The sequence below is a fragment of the Mesoplodon mirus genome, assembly GCF_964341445.2.
Source record: "Mesoplodon mirus genome assembly, chromosome: 2".
Classification (NCBI taxonomy): Eukaryota; Metazoa; Chordata; class Mammalia; order Artiodactyla; family Ziphiidae; genus Mesoplodon; species Mesoplodon mirus.
In genome coordinates this window covers 51,090,972-51,107,089 of record NC_138977.1, presented here as the reverse complement: position 1 = coordinate 51,107,089, position 16,118 = coordinate 51,090,972, and the positions used below count along the sequence as shown (strand labels likewise).

General features: G+C 36.6%; 1 protein-coding gene across 1 annotated transcript; it reads left to right on the top strand.

The window, feature by feature from the left end:
• Window positions 1-720: 720 nt before the first annotated feature.
• AMTN (amelotin) lies at window positions 721-13,848 on the top strand (the record flags this gene model as incomplete). The annotated part of the gene is made up of 7 exons (XM_082642790.1): window positions 721-774; window positions 3,946-4,032; window positions 5,054-5,119; window positions 6,018-6,107; window positions 9,570-9,605; window positions 10,895-10,921; window positions 13,501-13,848. 7 exons carry the CDS (start codon window positions 721-723, stop codon window positions 13,846-13,848), a joined length of 708 nt encoding a protein of 235 aa, XP_082498916.1.
• Window positions 13,849-16,118: the final 2,270 nt, after the last annotated feature.

Genomic DNA, 16,118 nt, shown 5'->3' with positions numbered 1-16,118 from the left:
TTACAAACTAAAATGGGAATGGATTAAATTTCCATCAAAAGGAAAGGTAATATAAGGTAGTCATTAAATACATGAAATAAATCTGTACTGACATATATGGTCATACATTATTTGTTAAGTTAAAAAGTAAATTGCAGAGCAATAAACATAATAGGTCTTATTTTTTAACATACACAGTTCTATTTTGATGTTTGATTTATCATGTATACATGATAAAATAGGGACATCTGGGAAGTCATTTGGGAAGGAGATGGAGGTGAATAAGGATTGTAATTTTTCATTGTCTGCACTTTTAAAAAATTACACAAGGTATATCTTCCTGAAATACCCTCTATTCAAATGGTAGACATTGGGTAATATGATGTCTGCAGCTAATAATTCACCTAATTAAGTGTTGGGAAATGAAAGAAACCAAATGATTTCACAGACAGCTAAGTCCTCATTGGTCCCTCAGTTGCCAGCCTCCTGGAGTCAAGTTTAAATTCCTCCTACAAACTCACAGCTCATCAGAGAGTAAAATTTTTCATCATAGAAACTAGAGAAATCAACTGGACTTTGCATATTGTCTCACCTGTACATTTTGCCTAGTGAAGAGAAAGGTAACAGAAATGACCATGTTTCAAATAGAGCATTCTTTTTTTCAAGTACCACCTTGTCTCAAAAAGAAAAAATAGAGTGAAAGAATAACACTATTTTGTTGTTTCAGGTAGTAATTTGAACATGAAGACTACGATTCTACTGTTTTGTCTTCTAGGATCAACTCTGTCATTACCAGTAAGTGCAAACTGTATATTTTATGAACCAACCAGCCTTAGCTGCACCTCTCTCTCTCCTTGCCCTCTGCTAAAACTGGTCCATGACCCATTCCTCTAGTTTCCTGTTTTTATTTTCAAAGTTGAAAGATGATAAACTAATGAAGTATTACTGTATATTTCAATGTACTTACATTGTTAAAATACATCCAATCTATTGTGGATTGAGTGGATTAATTTTATAATAAATTAATTTTTATTATTATTTTGATTTATTTTTGAATAATAAATTATTGATTATTTGATTTATTTTGGATAATAAATTAATTTTGATTATTTTTGGCAGAGAAATAGGGTAGAAATTAGGAGAAAAAGGAATGCTTTAGATTATGTCTGCTCAAAATGGATAATGATTCTACTTCCAAAAAGAAGTTAAGATTTTCTTGCCAACTAATTACTTTCTCATGACCAAAGATGTAAACTAAAACAGTCTGATTTTTCTAATTGGAAACACTAAACATCTAGATTGTATAAACTCTAAAAGGTCTACCAAATCATGCAATATTAAGGGAATATTAGAAAGCAGTCAATATTTTTTACGTAGAACATTTCATCACAAAACATGTTCATATATAACAGTTTTTTGAACAAAAAAGAGCACTAGTATTCAAACATGTATTCCATCTGTCCTTCAATATTTTATAGACATAATATGGGTGGTTTGGGTCTCTAAGTGAATTTCCCTTTGAGATGCTTCAGTGTGGACAATAAGAAAAATTTTTTAAATATTTACTATGAATTAGCAGAACAAAAAGAAACCATTCTCAGTTAGGCCTCAAGCTCACTTAACGCTTCCCTACTCATCCATACAATCAGCAAATATTTATTGAAAACTCTCTGTATACCATATATTGTGCTAGTTGCTGAAGATACAATGGTAAGAAAAAAAGGCATGCTCCTTCATGGTGTTTACAAGGGCTATAGATACTAAAAAATATTTTTAATGTTAAATTATAAGTTGTAGGGCTTCCCTGGTGGCGCAGTGGTTGAGAGACCGCCTGCTAATGCAGGGGACACGGGTTGGTGCCCCGGTCCGGGAAGATCCCACATGCCGTGGAGTGGCTAGGCCCGTGAGCCATGGCCGCTGCGTTTGCGCGTCCGGAGCCTGTGCTCCACAACGGGAGAGGCCACAACAGTGAGAGGCCCGCATACCACAAAAAAAATTATAAATTATAACCATGATTAGTTCTATGAAGGACCTGAACAGGGTGATCTTGGGGGGAGGGGATGGAACAAAACATGAATAACCAACCTCCTTCTTATTTCATTGCAAATATACATTTGTCCTTTAAAGAAGTTGTCTACAAAAATGTGATGTTTAAACAAGGTAAATTAGGAAGTTAAATTCTTTGTAAAACATGGATTTTGCGCTTCACCGAACAAGTTTGCCAAAAGGTTCTTCTAAATAAGGTGTCTCTAGTGAATTTAAATTACCATAAAATTTGTAAAGACTCAAGACAAATAAAACTTTCCTGGAGCACAGCTATCATTCAAAGAGGACTGAGGAGTACTGTGCAGGTTAATGTAGATTGGGAGCGCAGTTAGAAACAGTGGTGCAGGGAATGTGGGAAGTAACATTAAAATGTCTATTAGGTATAGTATTGGTATTTATCAAATAAAACTCAGGACACATAGACAAGGTTTTTAAAAATTATTTGTACATGAATTTATTCAATTATCATAAAGGTATATAAAATGAATCGAACACATAAAACAGCCTAGCAATTGTTTTCAGTAAATCAAAAGTCTGGGAATAGGGTACACACTGGAGATGGGACAGGTTGCATACTCAGAAGAGTAGTCAGGCTAGGTCTCAAAAAGAAGGTGAGCTCGAGCAACAACGTGAAGCGGGTGAGGAAGTGAGCCAATGACGGGGGAAAAAGCATTCCAGATAGAGGGAACAGGTGGAGATGAGGCTCTGAGGCAAGAATCGGCCTTGAGTGTCCCAGAGACAGCCAGCAGCCTAAATAGCAGTAGGAGAGTGAACAAGAGAAAATGAGGTAGGATGGAAGGTCAGAGAGGCACTGGGGGCCCAGGGCCTGAGGGCATTTTAGGCCATTGTATTGTCCCTGGCTGAAAACAGAAGTCAAGGCACAGATTGAACAAAGACGTAAACACACCAGACTGTTGTTTTCAAAGGATCCCTCTGACTGCCATGCTGACAGTGGGTCATAGTGGATGAAAACACATTTGCAGAACTTATACTTACATAATCTTAAGGCTATAGGGACCCCTAAGGACAGATAGTGCCAATCTTACCTCTTCAACCTGAGATAAAAGACCAAAGTGAAATCAAGAGTCATTGGTAGCTCCAGGATACATCCAAGTGACCCAAGGGTTAATGCAGTGTTGGGGGGCCCACAGCACACTGCCCTTGGGGATGCAGCCAGGAGCAAATGCCAACCAGAGTCAACCTGGCCAGAGAGCTTCCACCTGAATGCAGATGGAGTACAAAGAAAAACAAATAGAAGGATTCATTTCTTCAAGGACTGAAAGCACTTGCAAGGATCCTAGTACAGGCTCTGCAACTCAAAATGTCACCTTGGCAGGTGATACTGCTTCTCACTTCCCTCATCTATAAAACAATACAACTAGATCATATGGATTCAAGGAGATTTTTACCTCTAAAATTCAGTTATTCTTAATACACTAGGAAAATACCCTGGCCAGGAAGGGGACAGAATTTCCATTACAGGAAGTGACTTGTCAGGCACGAGGTAAAATTAGGAAGCTTTGTGAAAATGCAGTAGAAATCATAGCAGCTTACCTTCAAGCTTTGGAAAAAAGCAAATGTGTATAGAGCTAAGGTGTGGACTATATATTTCATGTACTGGAAAAGGAGGAAAGCACTTTCAGAAAAGAAATGGGAACCTAGGAACTACCACCAGAAATCCATGTACCCTACCTCACCCTCTGTCCCTCCCCACAGCACCCCTCCTGGTCTGGTACTTTTCTGCTCCACAATTCCATCTCCTGTCATGCACAAAATGTTCCATGGAGTTAAAACTGCTCCAAAACACACAGAGGCTAAAGACAGATGTTTTTGCATTTGGGTCAACTTGTTACCTCCTGGAAATAAATGAATGCAAAACCTCAAACACATCCCTGCTTCTGCAAAAATTTGTTATCACAGATGCAGCTCAACCCTGCTTTGGTACTTCCTTCAACAAAGCTGGTTCCAGATCAGGCGACACTGCTAAACCAACAACAGCCAAATCAGGTAAGAGTCCTACAATGGGGAACATTTAGAGACCAGCAAAGGAAACATGTTAAGACTAGTGGATTTAAAATCAAGATTCATCCAAAGTCTCATGACTGGGCAACAGAGAGAAAAGCTTTATTTGGGGGGAAATAAAAACAAGAAACATACTTTTTTTTTCAAAACTTTAAGCAGGAAAAGCAACACATCTTCATTCGTTTTCCTTTTGTCTGAATAATAATTTGGTTTAGCAACCAAATCTAGTAAACTCTGAAAAGCAATAGCTACACCTGTTGAAAAAACTTGGTCATCTATGCCCTTGAAGTACTGTGGCTTAATCATGTATGGTATTTGCCAGAACTAGCAGGGATTAAGCAGTAATCTATAAAAATAATTGCAGATTTCCTCATGGTTTTCTTAAATTTCATTGTTGCTGATGAGCTGATGTGTTACTGTAAAATCTGTCTTTGAAACATATTTAAGTACATATGAAAACTGCATGGTCTCCTGGCTACCCACCCCTTTCTTCCCACCCTTTCTCTGTTCAAAAGGACCTCTCCTTACCTACGTCTAGACTTTGTGAAATAGTACAATAATACCAGTCTAAAGTTCTCTTTTTTGGTCTATGGACATTATACAATACTCATGTCAGTAGCCAACCTCCCTCCTTAAGGAACTAGAAGCTTTGGGGACCTTCTTTGAAAAATAATACAAAGTTAGACATGTAAAATAGTTACTAAAGTGAATAATTTATAATGAGATAAGAAATAAGAGTAAATTACACCTTTTTAAGCTGATAAATACCTTAAATTGACACATTGCTAGGGTGCCTCCTAGGGCCACGGACCTTAAACTTGACACATTGCTAGGGTGCCTCCTAGGGCCACGGAAGGGGGCAATGCTAGTGAGAGGCCCTGAAGCTTTACCTTTGTGGTAAATCCACCTGTGACTGGAGTATAGGTTACTTGAGGATATCCTCCACTGACAGCATTGTAAAACCAGACAATCTCTTGTCTCACACATCAATTTCAATGCCCTGCAGGTCTTCCCTTCTTTAAGTCTAATTCCATTGACACAGATGCTCACACTGGGGTCAGACCTGCAACTGGTAAGTACTCTTTTTTATCATTTTAATATCCATTGTTAAATAAAAATAATACCTAATGTGGAGGGTATGTGTGTGTGTGTATCCATAGATGTACACATGCACACATATTCATTGTAGTGACAGAGGAACGTCAAAAAGAGTTGAATGCTATTCAATACATCATTAGAAAATTTTCTTAGCAGGAGAATCTCTAAAGGAATTAATCTAATTCTTAAGTCTTTACTTCTTTAGTTCTTCTCACCTCCTCTCCGAGCTCCTCTCCCCGTTCCTCTGACACATCTTCCTCATGGCCCATACAATATCCACATACCCACACAAACACTATGACTGCTATCATCTCCCAGAAAACAAGAGCAAACAAGAAGGGATAGAAAGATCTACATTCTTTTCATAGAATATCTGTATAGTTTAATCTGTTTGGGGGATAAAATAATGTTTCTTTCCTGCTTAAAATGGATTTTTTTCCACTGGTCAGATTTAAATATAATACTAGACCATATTCAGACTAGATGCTTTATTCTGACCCTCACAATTTTCATGGGGATACCTATGAAGGAATTCAGTCCTTCATAAGAAAGTCATTAGAAAAATTCCAGGAACGCTTGCTGTTACAGCCAAAAAGGGAAGGCAAATATAGAATCACTTAAGTAATCCTCAGGAGAATGGGTTAAATGTCAGAGAAAAACTTAATATGATAAAATTAGTCCTGGACTTGATGGTTGTACTAGTAGACTAAACAAGTATTTGAACTTCAATTCTATATCTAATTCCAAATGCAATGTAGTGTACTATATATTTGCATAGCAAATCCTCCCGTTTACATTTAGTAAATATGAATTCGGGCCCTGGATGTTCGAACTGAAACAACACAATGAAAATCTTCCTCATTGCCCTACAGCTAAATCCTGCTGCAGGGATGGCACCTGGTACCCAGACCCTCCCACTGACCCTGGGGGGATTGAAGGTACAGCAGCAGCTGCAACCACAAGTGAGTTCAAATACCTTCTATGTTTAACAATGGGGAGCATTTTCCCTCAGGTGAAAGCCTAAAGGGGAGGAAAGAATATTTTCAAGGTTCTTTAAAGTTCTACCCTGATAATTTGCAGAGGGATGTCCTACTAAACTTAAAGCAGTCTTTGGCAATTTGGTTCTTGCTGAAATCCCATGAGAACACACCCAGAAAACAGCATGCTTCCATAACCTCTCTAGAATACATTTGTAATAGGTAACAGGAAATGTGAAGAGTTGTGGAAGATCGAGAAGTAAAGAATAACCAGGGGGATTGAGAAGTATCAGGATTCTTCTCCAGCATGCTCTGTTTCTATTGAAGATATTCTGGGTGACCAAAATCATTCCAAAGAAAAAATAAGAGATGGATAAAGTTTATTTCCAGCAAATCTAATCTCATCCTTTTTGTGTGCTTTTTTCATGCCTCCTCTCAAGTCCCCAAGGATTCTCTAGTTCCTTCTCTCCTGCCATCATTATTTGCTTTCAGGAAAACCCCCCAAAAACCCCCTCACATGAAGATATAAATGACATACTTAGGACATCACCTCTTTCAGAAGTGTTTGCATTTTAACTGCAAAGCCCAAATTTTGTCTTCTTGGAACTTCTCTAAATAGTTTAATGACTCTGGAGAAAAATAACAGTGATCCCTTTATGACTAAATTGATTATTGTTAACTAATTCTCCCTAACACATGACCTCAGCCCCTATCATTCCCACGTAATGGTCTAATTTTTTGTACAAGCTTTCTTGATTATTATATACATAGTATATGTTAGCTATAGAGAATTTAGAAAACACAGATAAGCAAAAATAAAAAATAAAATTTACCCATAAGTCCACCAGCCAGAATTAAACATTGTCAGCATTCTAGGTTATAGCCTTCCACTCTTTTTTTCTATGCATATAAGTATACTTTTTAAAGACAATATGTTCTTACTATATCTGATGTTCTATGATCTAATTTTTTTCACTTAATACATTTTGAATAGTCTTTCCTATATTTTGAATATTCACTTATAACATTGTGAATCACTTATAACATTGTTTTCAATGATTGCTAGTATTCCATCATATTGCAAAAATTGGGGGGTTTCCAAAATTTCTGCTTCTATGAACAATTCTACAGTGAACATCCTTTGACTAAGTCTTTGACCATTTCAGTGATTATTTCTTTAAGACCAGTTCTTAGGTATAGAATTTGTGGGTCCAAAGATATTCAAAACTGTAAGACTTTTAATACACATTCCCAAATAATGAATCATGACTATACCCTAACCATCTTCCTACCACTATGGACACATCCAACTTATAGTAGCAAGCTTATATTAATTAGTAATTACAATCAAAGCTGAGTTTAATTGACAAAATTATTTTAAGCTGCTCAATTTAAATTCTATATCATATGCAACTAATACTTTTTTCTGTGCCTTTTGTCAAAATAACAACACAAGAAACTCTATACTGCTTCATTTATTCATATTTGTAAAAATCTGTAACATAACTAATTTTTACATTTTTTTAATATTGATGTGTACACTTGTCTATCAGACATTACTTATTTTTTACAGATATATTAGAGCCTTCACTCAAAGTATTTGCTGCTTATTTATATCTTAATAATAAAAGTGATCCTCAGAAAAAGACTAGAGAGAGTAGCAAATAAAATGAGAATCTCTTTACTACATGACCCTGGTGTAATCCATCTGCTAATTGCCCAGGTTCAGTTTCAATTGCTGGCCTGCTCTAACCTGGAAGTCAGGCTTAGTACATCTTCATATTCACCAAAGAATATATCCACCGGAGTCAAAGGCATATGTGGGCACTGTAGATGTTACTAAAGATTCAGTAGAGACGGTTCGACATTGCACGCTCCCCAACATGCAATAATATAAATCAATCCTCGTTCTCTGTGGAGATTCTTCGATGTCTCTAGGCTATGCCACCACCAAGGGTCCCCACACATGCCTTCTCCTGAGCAGCCCCAGTCCCTCCGACCCTGTCTCTCCTTATGCAGAGGAACTTACATCCCTGCCAGAAACCTGGGCAGCTGCCCACAGCGTTCATTTATCTAAGGCAGGCCAGTGTGGCTAAGGGTGAACTCTAGAACCCCAAAACTTCTGGTCAAATCCCAGCTCTCCACTTACTACCTATGTGGCCAAGTTACCTAACCCTCTGTGACTCACTTTCTTCATCATATAGAATAGAGATTAATTAGAATCTACCACTAGAGCTGCCGGGATTAAATGAGTAAATCTACGTAAAACTGTTAGAACAGTGCCTATACATGGTACTCATTCAAAACGTATTAGCTATTATTATTTCAAACAATTTTCTATCAAAAACTAATACTTTTTCTCCTTGTTACATTGGTGCTACATTACTTAATTCTTACATGTTTTACTTAGACATCTGTGGTTTCCTTTTGTATCTTTCTGTTCCTTCCAATTTGCCTTTAAAGAAGAAATTTCAATTTTGTTTTCTCCCAAATCCTGTGTCCTTTCCCTTCAATCCACTTTTCCATTGCCACCCTGAAGACGAGTTGCTTTTGGTCAGTAGCCAGGGATCTGACAGAGAGTAAGGCTTTTTCTTAAATGTGTGTACTTTTTACCTTTTGGCATTATGGGTGTTACTGTACAAACTTCTTGAGAAATAATAAAGTTAAGAGTCTTTTTATAAGACTTTCAAATCTTTTAGGTCTGGCATATTAAAAGTCCCATTTTGATAACTTTTGTGACACTCTATGAGTTTCTATAGAAATAAAAATAAACCTTAAAACCCTAGTTCTTTCTGACAAACCCCATGGTTAGTTCTTAGAGTGCTAGAGCACACCAACACCTCACCCAGATCTTTCCAACTACAATTCCATAACATGTACGTAGTTATTAGTGACCAGTGTGGTATTTCTCACTTAGCTCTAAGAACTCTGTTAGGATGAGTGTTGTTGAACAATATCAACCAAAATTTCCTTCCAGTGTTCTATTTTAATAGCAAAATATCCAGGCAACCATTATGAGACTAAGTACACATGCTTCAAGAAATCTTGATATTTTAAAATATCCATTACATGTTTTCATGTATCTTCTGAGATGCCATATAAAAGAAACACATGGATTTTATCAACATGATTGCTTGGAATAATTTTAAGTTTGGGGATAGCTTGAGATCAAAGTTATTTTTTGTTCATCCAATTTACTAACTTCTACCTTTTAAATGTGCTGCTTTGGACTGGTTTCTAAATCTCTGAGTCTAATCTTTTTACAAACTGGATGAGTTCCAATTCCCATCCTGCTCTGTGAGTCCATATATATGATCATAGATGATACATTAAACAAATATCTATTCAGTAAATATTGTATACTTTTTTAAAGTCTCAATATTTATCTCATCTACCAGAACTTACCTTTTAGTATATTTTTTCTTACATCTTTCACTCTTTTTTCAGGTGTTACCAGTTATTGTAGCACACCTTGGAGCTCAGGTAGGATTATTTTGTAATATGATTTTTATTTTAAATCATCTTAGTGTGAAATATTTCATCCTATCTCAATTCACCAGATAGTTGCCAAGTTTCCTATTTACTTTGCACTGTATGGGCACTGATAATAACAAGAATAATTATTGAGCACTTACTATGTGCCAGGCACTGTTCTAGTACTTTTTATTTATTATGTACTATCTCATCTAATCTTCAAAACAATCTTTTATAGACAATATTTTTATTTCTAATGTGAAGATGAGTAACTGGCAATACTTACAGTTAGTTATTTATTTACAATCACACAGTTAGTAAATGTCACAGATGAAGCAACCAGTCAGTCCTTTAAACCACACTGTTAAGAAAATATTAAATTAATGGGCTGATCTAATAATTAATGATATGGGGGATTTTTATCTCAAATTTATTTATTAACTACATATCTTTTCCCTAAAAATGACACACTTTCCTCTCTCTCTATTTTCCTTTGTGAAAGGTAATTCTTGAGATCACTGATAAAATTACCAAGACCCAAGATCAAATATGAACATCAGATGGCAGCTTTTACTTCTAAAAACAGAATCAAGTATAAAATTCATATTAACTCTTAATTCCACATATGGGAACACATTCCAAGGAAATAATCTGAAATACAGCAAAGGTTTATTTACAAATAAATTCATCAAAATAATTTTATAGTAGAGAAGAATATTAGGTGCAACCTACATTTAAACAAAAGGAAAATTATTACATAAACTGTACAACATAAAAGCAAATACTTTGTGACCATTCAAAATTATATTTATTAAAATTTGTTGGTAATGTGGTTAAATGGTTGTTGCATAGTATTAAAAGAAAAGGTAAGGCACTAATTGTAAAAATTACATGACTTCTAGTATGTAAAAAAGAAATGTTTGAAAAACATCTGCAAGAAAAAATATCACATTCTGCATGATGGGATTATTTTTATTTTATTGCTTTCTGCATCTTCCAAGTCTCCATTACCTAATTATAGAAAATATGTAAATTCTGAAATGCAGAAGACCTCCCATCACTCAAATAATAAATGTTAGTAGTTCAATGTCGTGTGCTGACTTGAGTTTTGTGATACAAATCACAAAGGAAGTTTAAATTATTGTTGAAAATAAACGCATATCTCTTTATAATATTTATAACTATTTTAAGTTTTTAAGTTATATATATATATATATATATATATATATATATATATATAAACCTTGCCTCAAATATATTAAAAATCTGTCTAATAACTTCTGTTATTTTCTTTTTAGGGTGCTATCCTAAGCTCAGAGGAATTGGTAAAAATAAAATTAATTACTAGTATTTCAAATTCCTTTCACTGCTACCACAATGCTGTTTTCTATCCTCATATAGTCACTTTTGACCACAACCCCTAAATCTGGTGCATTCTATCGTAAACTGAACACTTTTATAGGTCCTCGAATTAGGTTATCTTTTGTCTAGCTGGGGATTTCATCATCCTTCTCCAGCTACTTCTCCCCATTAATTTGACTTAGCTTTTGTTTTCCACATATTGATGTCAGATTCAGTTCTATCCAGAAAGCCAATGCATAGTTTTAAACTTTGTATTGATTAAAATGTAGGATTGTAAGTTACTGAAATGCATGCAGATTTAGAATAATATACATATTGATATTTAGTGCAAGAAGGATTAATTTTTTGACTTAGATGTTTAATGTTTATAGAAAAAGTTATTATTTTTCTAGCATCTTATGGCAATGAATGAACTCTTCTCTATACATATGAATAACTAGAGGGCTGAACCTAGATAAAACTCATAGTACCATTACTAGGCATTTCTATGCATTTCCCCATAAGTCATTTTCAGAGAAAAATTATTTGAATTAATATGGTATCTAAACATGACACTGAAGTAAAGAGTTGAGGAAATATCTGGGAAGACAGTTTTTTAAACCTTTCTATTATGAAAAAGGTAGAGATTTGCTAGACTGTCCATAAATAAAATCAAGTAACGGGGCTGTTTTGCCAACACTGATACATGAACACCAATATCAACCAGTTATTGACCCAATTCTATAAAACAGGCACCTTAGTAGATTTTTTTTCCATGTGTTGCCTTTAATCCTCACCAGATTGCAAAGTAGAGATTTTTAACCCAACTTTATATAAAAAGAAACTGAGGCTCGGAAAGCTTAAGCAAATTAGGTCCAATGGTCAAAAAAAAAAAAAGTAAATCCAGATTGAAAACCATTTTTCTATCCACTATACCAGTGGATAGAAAAATGGTTTTCTTTTACTTTTTTTTCTTTTTTTGGTGAAACTCACAGTAACAGCTATATTTTTTATGTAACTAAAACACACACACGTTTTATGAACCAATATTTACCCTTACTATATAGAGTGCACTGGTAATTTATAGTCTATTATTTTCCCCTTATTTTTTAGTGATGGGTACCACTCACCTTCTTTATTTTATTTATTTATTTAGCTGCATTGGGTCTTCGTCGCTGCACGGGCTTTCTCTAGTTATGACGAGTGGGGGCTACTCTTCGTTGCGGTGCACGGGCTTCTCATTGCGGTGGCTTCTCTTGTTGCAGAGCATGGGCTCTAGGCACACGGGCTTCAGTAGTTGTGGCATGTGGGCTCAGTAGTTGTGGCTTGTGGGCTCTAGAGCACAAGCTCAGTAGTTGTGGTGCACGGGCTTAGTTTCTCCGCAGCATGTGGGATCTTCCTGGACCAGAGCTTGAACCTGTGTCCCCTGCATTGGCAGGCAGGTTCTTAACCACTGTGCCACCAGGGAAGCCACCTTCTTTATTTCAAATGTATGAAAGTCCCAACTCCCAATTTGAAAATTTCTGTACTCTACTCCTATCTCTCATTCAGCATAAGTCTAATTCTGGTTTCAATACCTCATAAATCTAAGACAGTGTTTTCCAAACATCAGTCCTGGACCATCAAACCAGGACAACTTGGAGAGCTGGTTAAAAATGCATATTTCTGCCTTCCAGATGGTGCTTATGCAAACTAACAATTGAGATCCACGCTCAAAGAAACGGACCTCTATCTTAATTTTGAGTTGTCAACGCTTTTTATACTGTGAGAATGCAGTCAGAACTGAGAGGTCCCAGAGAACTGGTTACTGCCTGAACTCCCTCCAAAACCAGCTGATTTCAAATTGTTACTTCTTAGGAAGAACTTTTCACAGTAATTTATTCCCAGGGGAAAAACAACAACAACAAGTGTAAGTAGCAACAACATTCATTACCAGTGTGCAAATCACTGACTGTCCAAAAGAGAGAAGATCCCCTGAGTAACCTCAAGGAATACACCAGTGGCTGAATTGCCAAAAGAAACGTTTCTGACTGAATATTCCAATGCCTTTGAAAAATACATCAAAAGAAACTTGAAGGGGTGAAAACCATGAGATAAGAATTGATTAACCTACTTGAACTAATTTTTCCATTAATTTTTAGTCTCTTAAATTACTCTAAAAGAAAATATGGGCAAAGGAGAGACTATGGTTTAGGTCAATAACAGAAATGCAGCCCCCTGTAATTGTATGGATTTTCTGCCTTAGTTCTACCTCCAGATACACCTGATATGAACAAATGATGCATTATCCCTCTTCCTGTGACTGACTTGATTCTGGCTTTCCCTTTCTGAGGAAAATGGAGCACAGCAAGGAATCCCAGTAATGAAACCAGCATCAGGCTTGGCTTGGGAGAGGGAGGCATTTCCTCTGAGGAATGCTCGATCTTTGCTGTTTTTCCTGACTCTACCCTCTCCATCTGTAAATCCTACCCAAACTTGCTGCCCTCAAGGAAGAAAAAATTGGTTGACCACCTTTTAAATGTGTTCCTTCGACTTTGTTTTCTATTTCCTTCTCTCATTCCAGCCAGCGACCCCCCAAATCTTAACAGGATTTATCTTCCATCCCTTGTTTCCCGGAGTCATCCTGCCCACCAGTCAGGCTACTCCAGATGTCCAGAATGGAATCCTTCCTGCAGGACAAGCAGGAGCAAATCCTGCCATCCAGGGAACCCCAGAGGACCCCTTCCCAACTACCACTGGCACAGATGACGACTTTGCAGAGACCATCCTTGCAGGCATCCAAAGGGGCACACACACCACTGAGGAAACCACCACAGGGTCACCAAAGGGTAAATTCTCCAAGCCAGAAAAGTGCCCCAGGGCCGTGAAAGTCATCTTCAGAGTGAGAGAGGAGTTCTTTGTCTTGCCTTGACAAATACAGATCCCAAAAATATCAGGGGGCCCCCTTACTCACATTTGATTCCAGCAATGTGAGGGAGTATTTTTACTGGGCTACCAAACTTATTGGATCTATCCAGAAAGAAGACATTTAATTGCTGGCATAATTTACTTTCCATATTAGGTCGGAGCTGGAAATATTTAGAAACAGACAGTGTTCTCCATTTCCCATCCCCCCCCGCACCCTTCAAACACACACAGGACACAGTTAATCAATCAAGATACTCTTTTCCACTCACTAAGCATGGATGAGCCTCAGAACCTTCCTAACATAAGGAAGGTTCTGAGGCTTCAGAAGGTTGCAAGCTGCCACTAGAGTTAGTGCAGTGCATGAACCCATGTGCCACTCCCCTCAGATGGGACTTAAGAAATGTTGCAAAAATCAGCTCTTCTAGCACCAACAGACAGAGATAATCATTTAACCTGTGAGGCTGTCCAGACCCACATGTTCCAAATATCCAAATGGACAAAAGAATGATTTGCTATTGATACTCTTGCTCCAAAAAAAGAAATTTTGATCTCAAGTAAGAAATGTTTGAATTCAATATGCCTTTACATACATTTTAAAAGTGTCTTTTTTTTCTTCCAGGAATTTAGTAAGCTGTCTCAAATTTTTTCAACTAAGCCACCTCAAATGTGGTGATAAATAAGAATCATTTTCATTGATCATATTATGGAATAGACTGAGACATACTGGAGAGTATCAGAAGAACTTAATTCGTAGTTTACCCAAAAAATTTTTCTTGAAATTTCAGAAGATATACACTTCCTGGGGAATACTGGCTTCTGAAAAAGAATACTAATTAAATGGATAAATTTATCTTTAAAATATTACATTATGCCACCTTAGACCCAGAAGATATGTATATTAAAATGTATTTTGAAACTGACTCTTTTTCTTCTTTGGGGGTGAAAGAAAGTTGGACAATTTCAGAAACTCCATTACCTCAGGATACTTAGATGATACTCTTAGTCTAGACTTTCTTTGGAAGCAGACAATGCTGCAGTCATGGGAGTGGACATCCAGCTGTGTAAGAACAGTTCTAATTTCCTCACAACCACCTTATGACCAATTCTGTCCCATAAGAGCCACAAATTTAATTTTCAATATGCAAATTAAAAGCAAATTACATGTGCATCTAAAATATGCAGTGGAGGGCTTCCCTGGTGGCGCGGTGGTTGAGAGTCCACCTGCCGATGCAGGGGACGCGGGTTCGTGCCCCGGTCCGGGAGGATCCCACGTGCCGCGGAGCAGCTGGGCCCGTGAGCCATGGTTGCTGGGCCTGCACATCCGGAGCTTGTGCTCCGCAACGGGAGAGGCCACAGCAGTGAGAGGTCCGCGTACCGCAAAAAAAAAATAAAAATAAAAATAAAAAATAAAATAAAATATGCAGTGGAAGTCAAGAATTATAATTCATATTCTCTGTCCTCAAGTTGCTTTTACACAGAGCTAGTGATTATGGCATTTAATCTTTAATTTGGTATGTCTGAGTAAGAAATGAAATTGATAGAATACCTGCTAAAGAGCTCGAGGAATCACATTCCCTGACTTCAGACTATACTACAAAGCTACAGTAATCAAAACAGCATGGTACTGGCACAAAAACAGACACATAGATCAATGGAACAGGATAGAAAGCCCAGGAATCAACCCATGAACCTATGGTCAATTAATCTATGACAAAAGAGGCAAGAATATACAATGGAGAAAGACAAGTCCTTCAATAAGCGGTGCTGGGAAAACTGGACAGCTACATGTAAAAGAATGAAATTAGAACATTCTCTAACACCTTATACAAAAATAAACACAAAATGGATGAATTAAAGACCTAAATGTAAGACTGGATACTATAAAATTCTTAGAGGAAAACATAGGCAGAACACTCTTTGACATAAATTGCAGCAATATCTTTTTGGATCCACCTCCTAGAATAATGAAAATAAAAACAAAAATAAACAAATGAGACCTAATTAAACTTAAAAGCTTTTGTACAAAGGAAACCATAAACAAAATGAAAAGAAAACCCACAGAATGAGAGAAAATATATGTAAATGAAGCAATCCACAAGGGGTTAATCTCCAAAATATTCAAACAGCTCATGCAGCTCTATATCAAAAAACAAACAACCCGATCAAAAAAATGGGCAAAAGATCTAAATAGACATTTGTCCAAAGAAGACATGCAGGTGGCCAAAAAGCACATGAAAAGATGCTCAACATTGCTAATTATTAGAGAAATTCAAA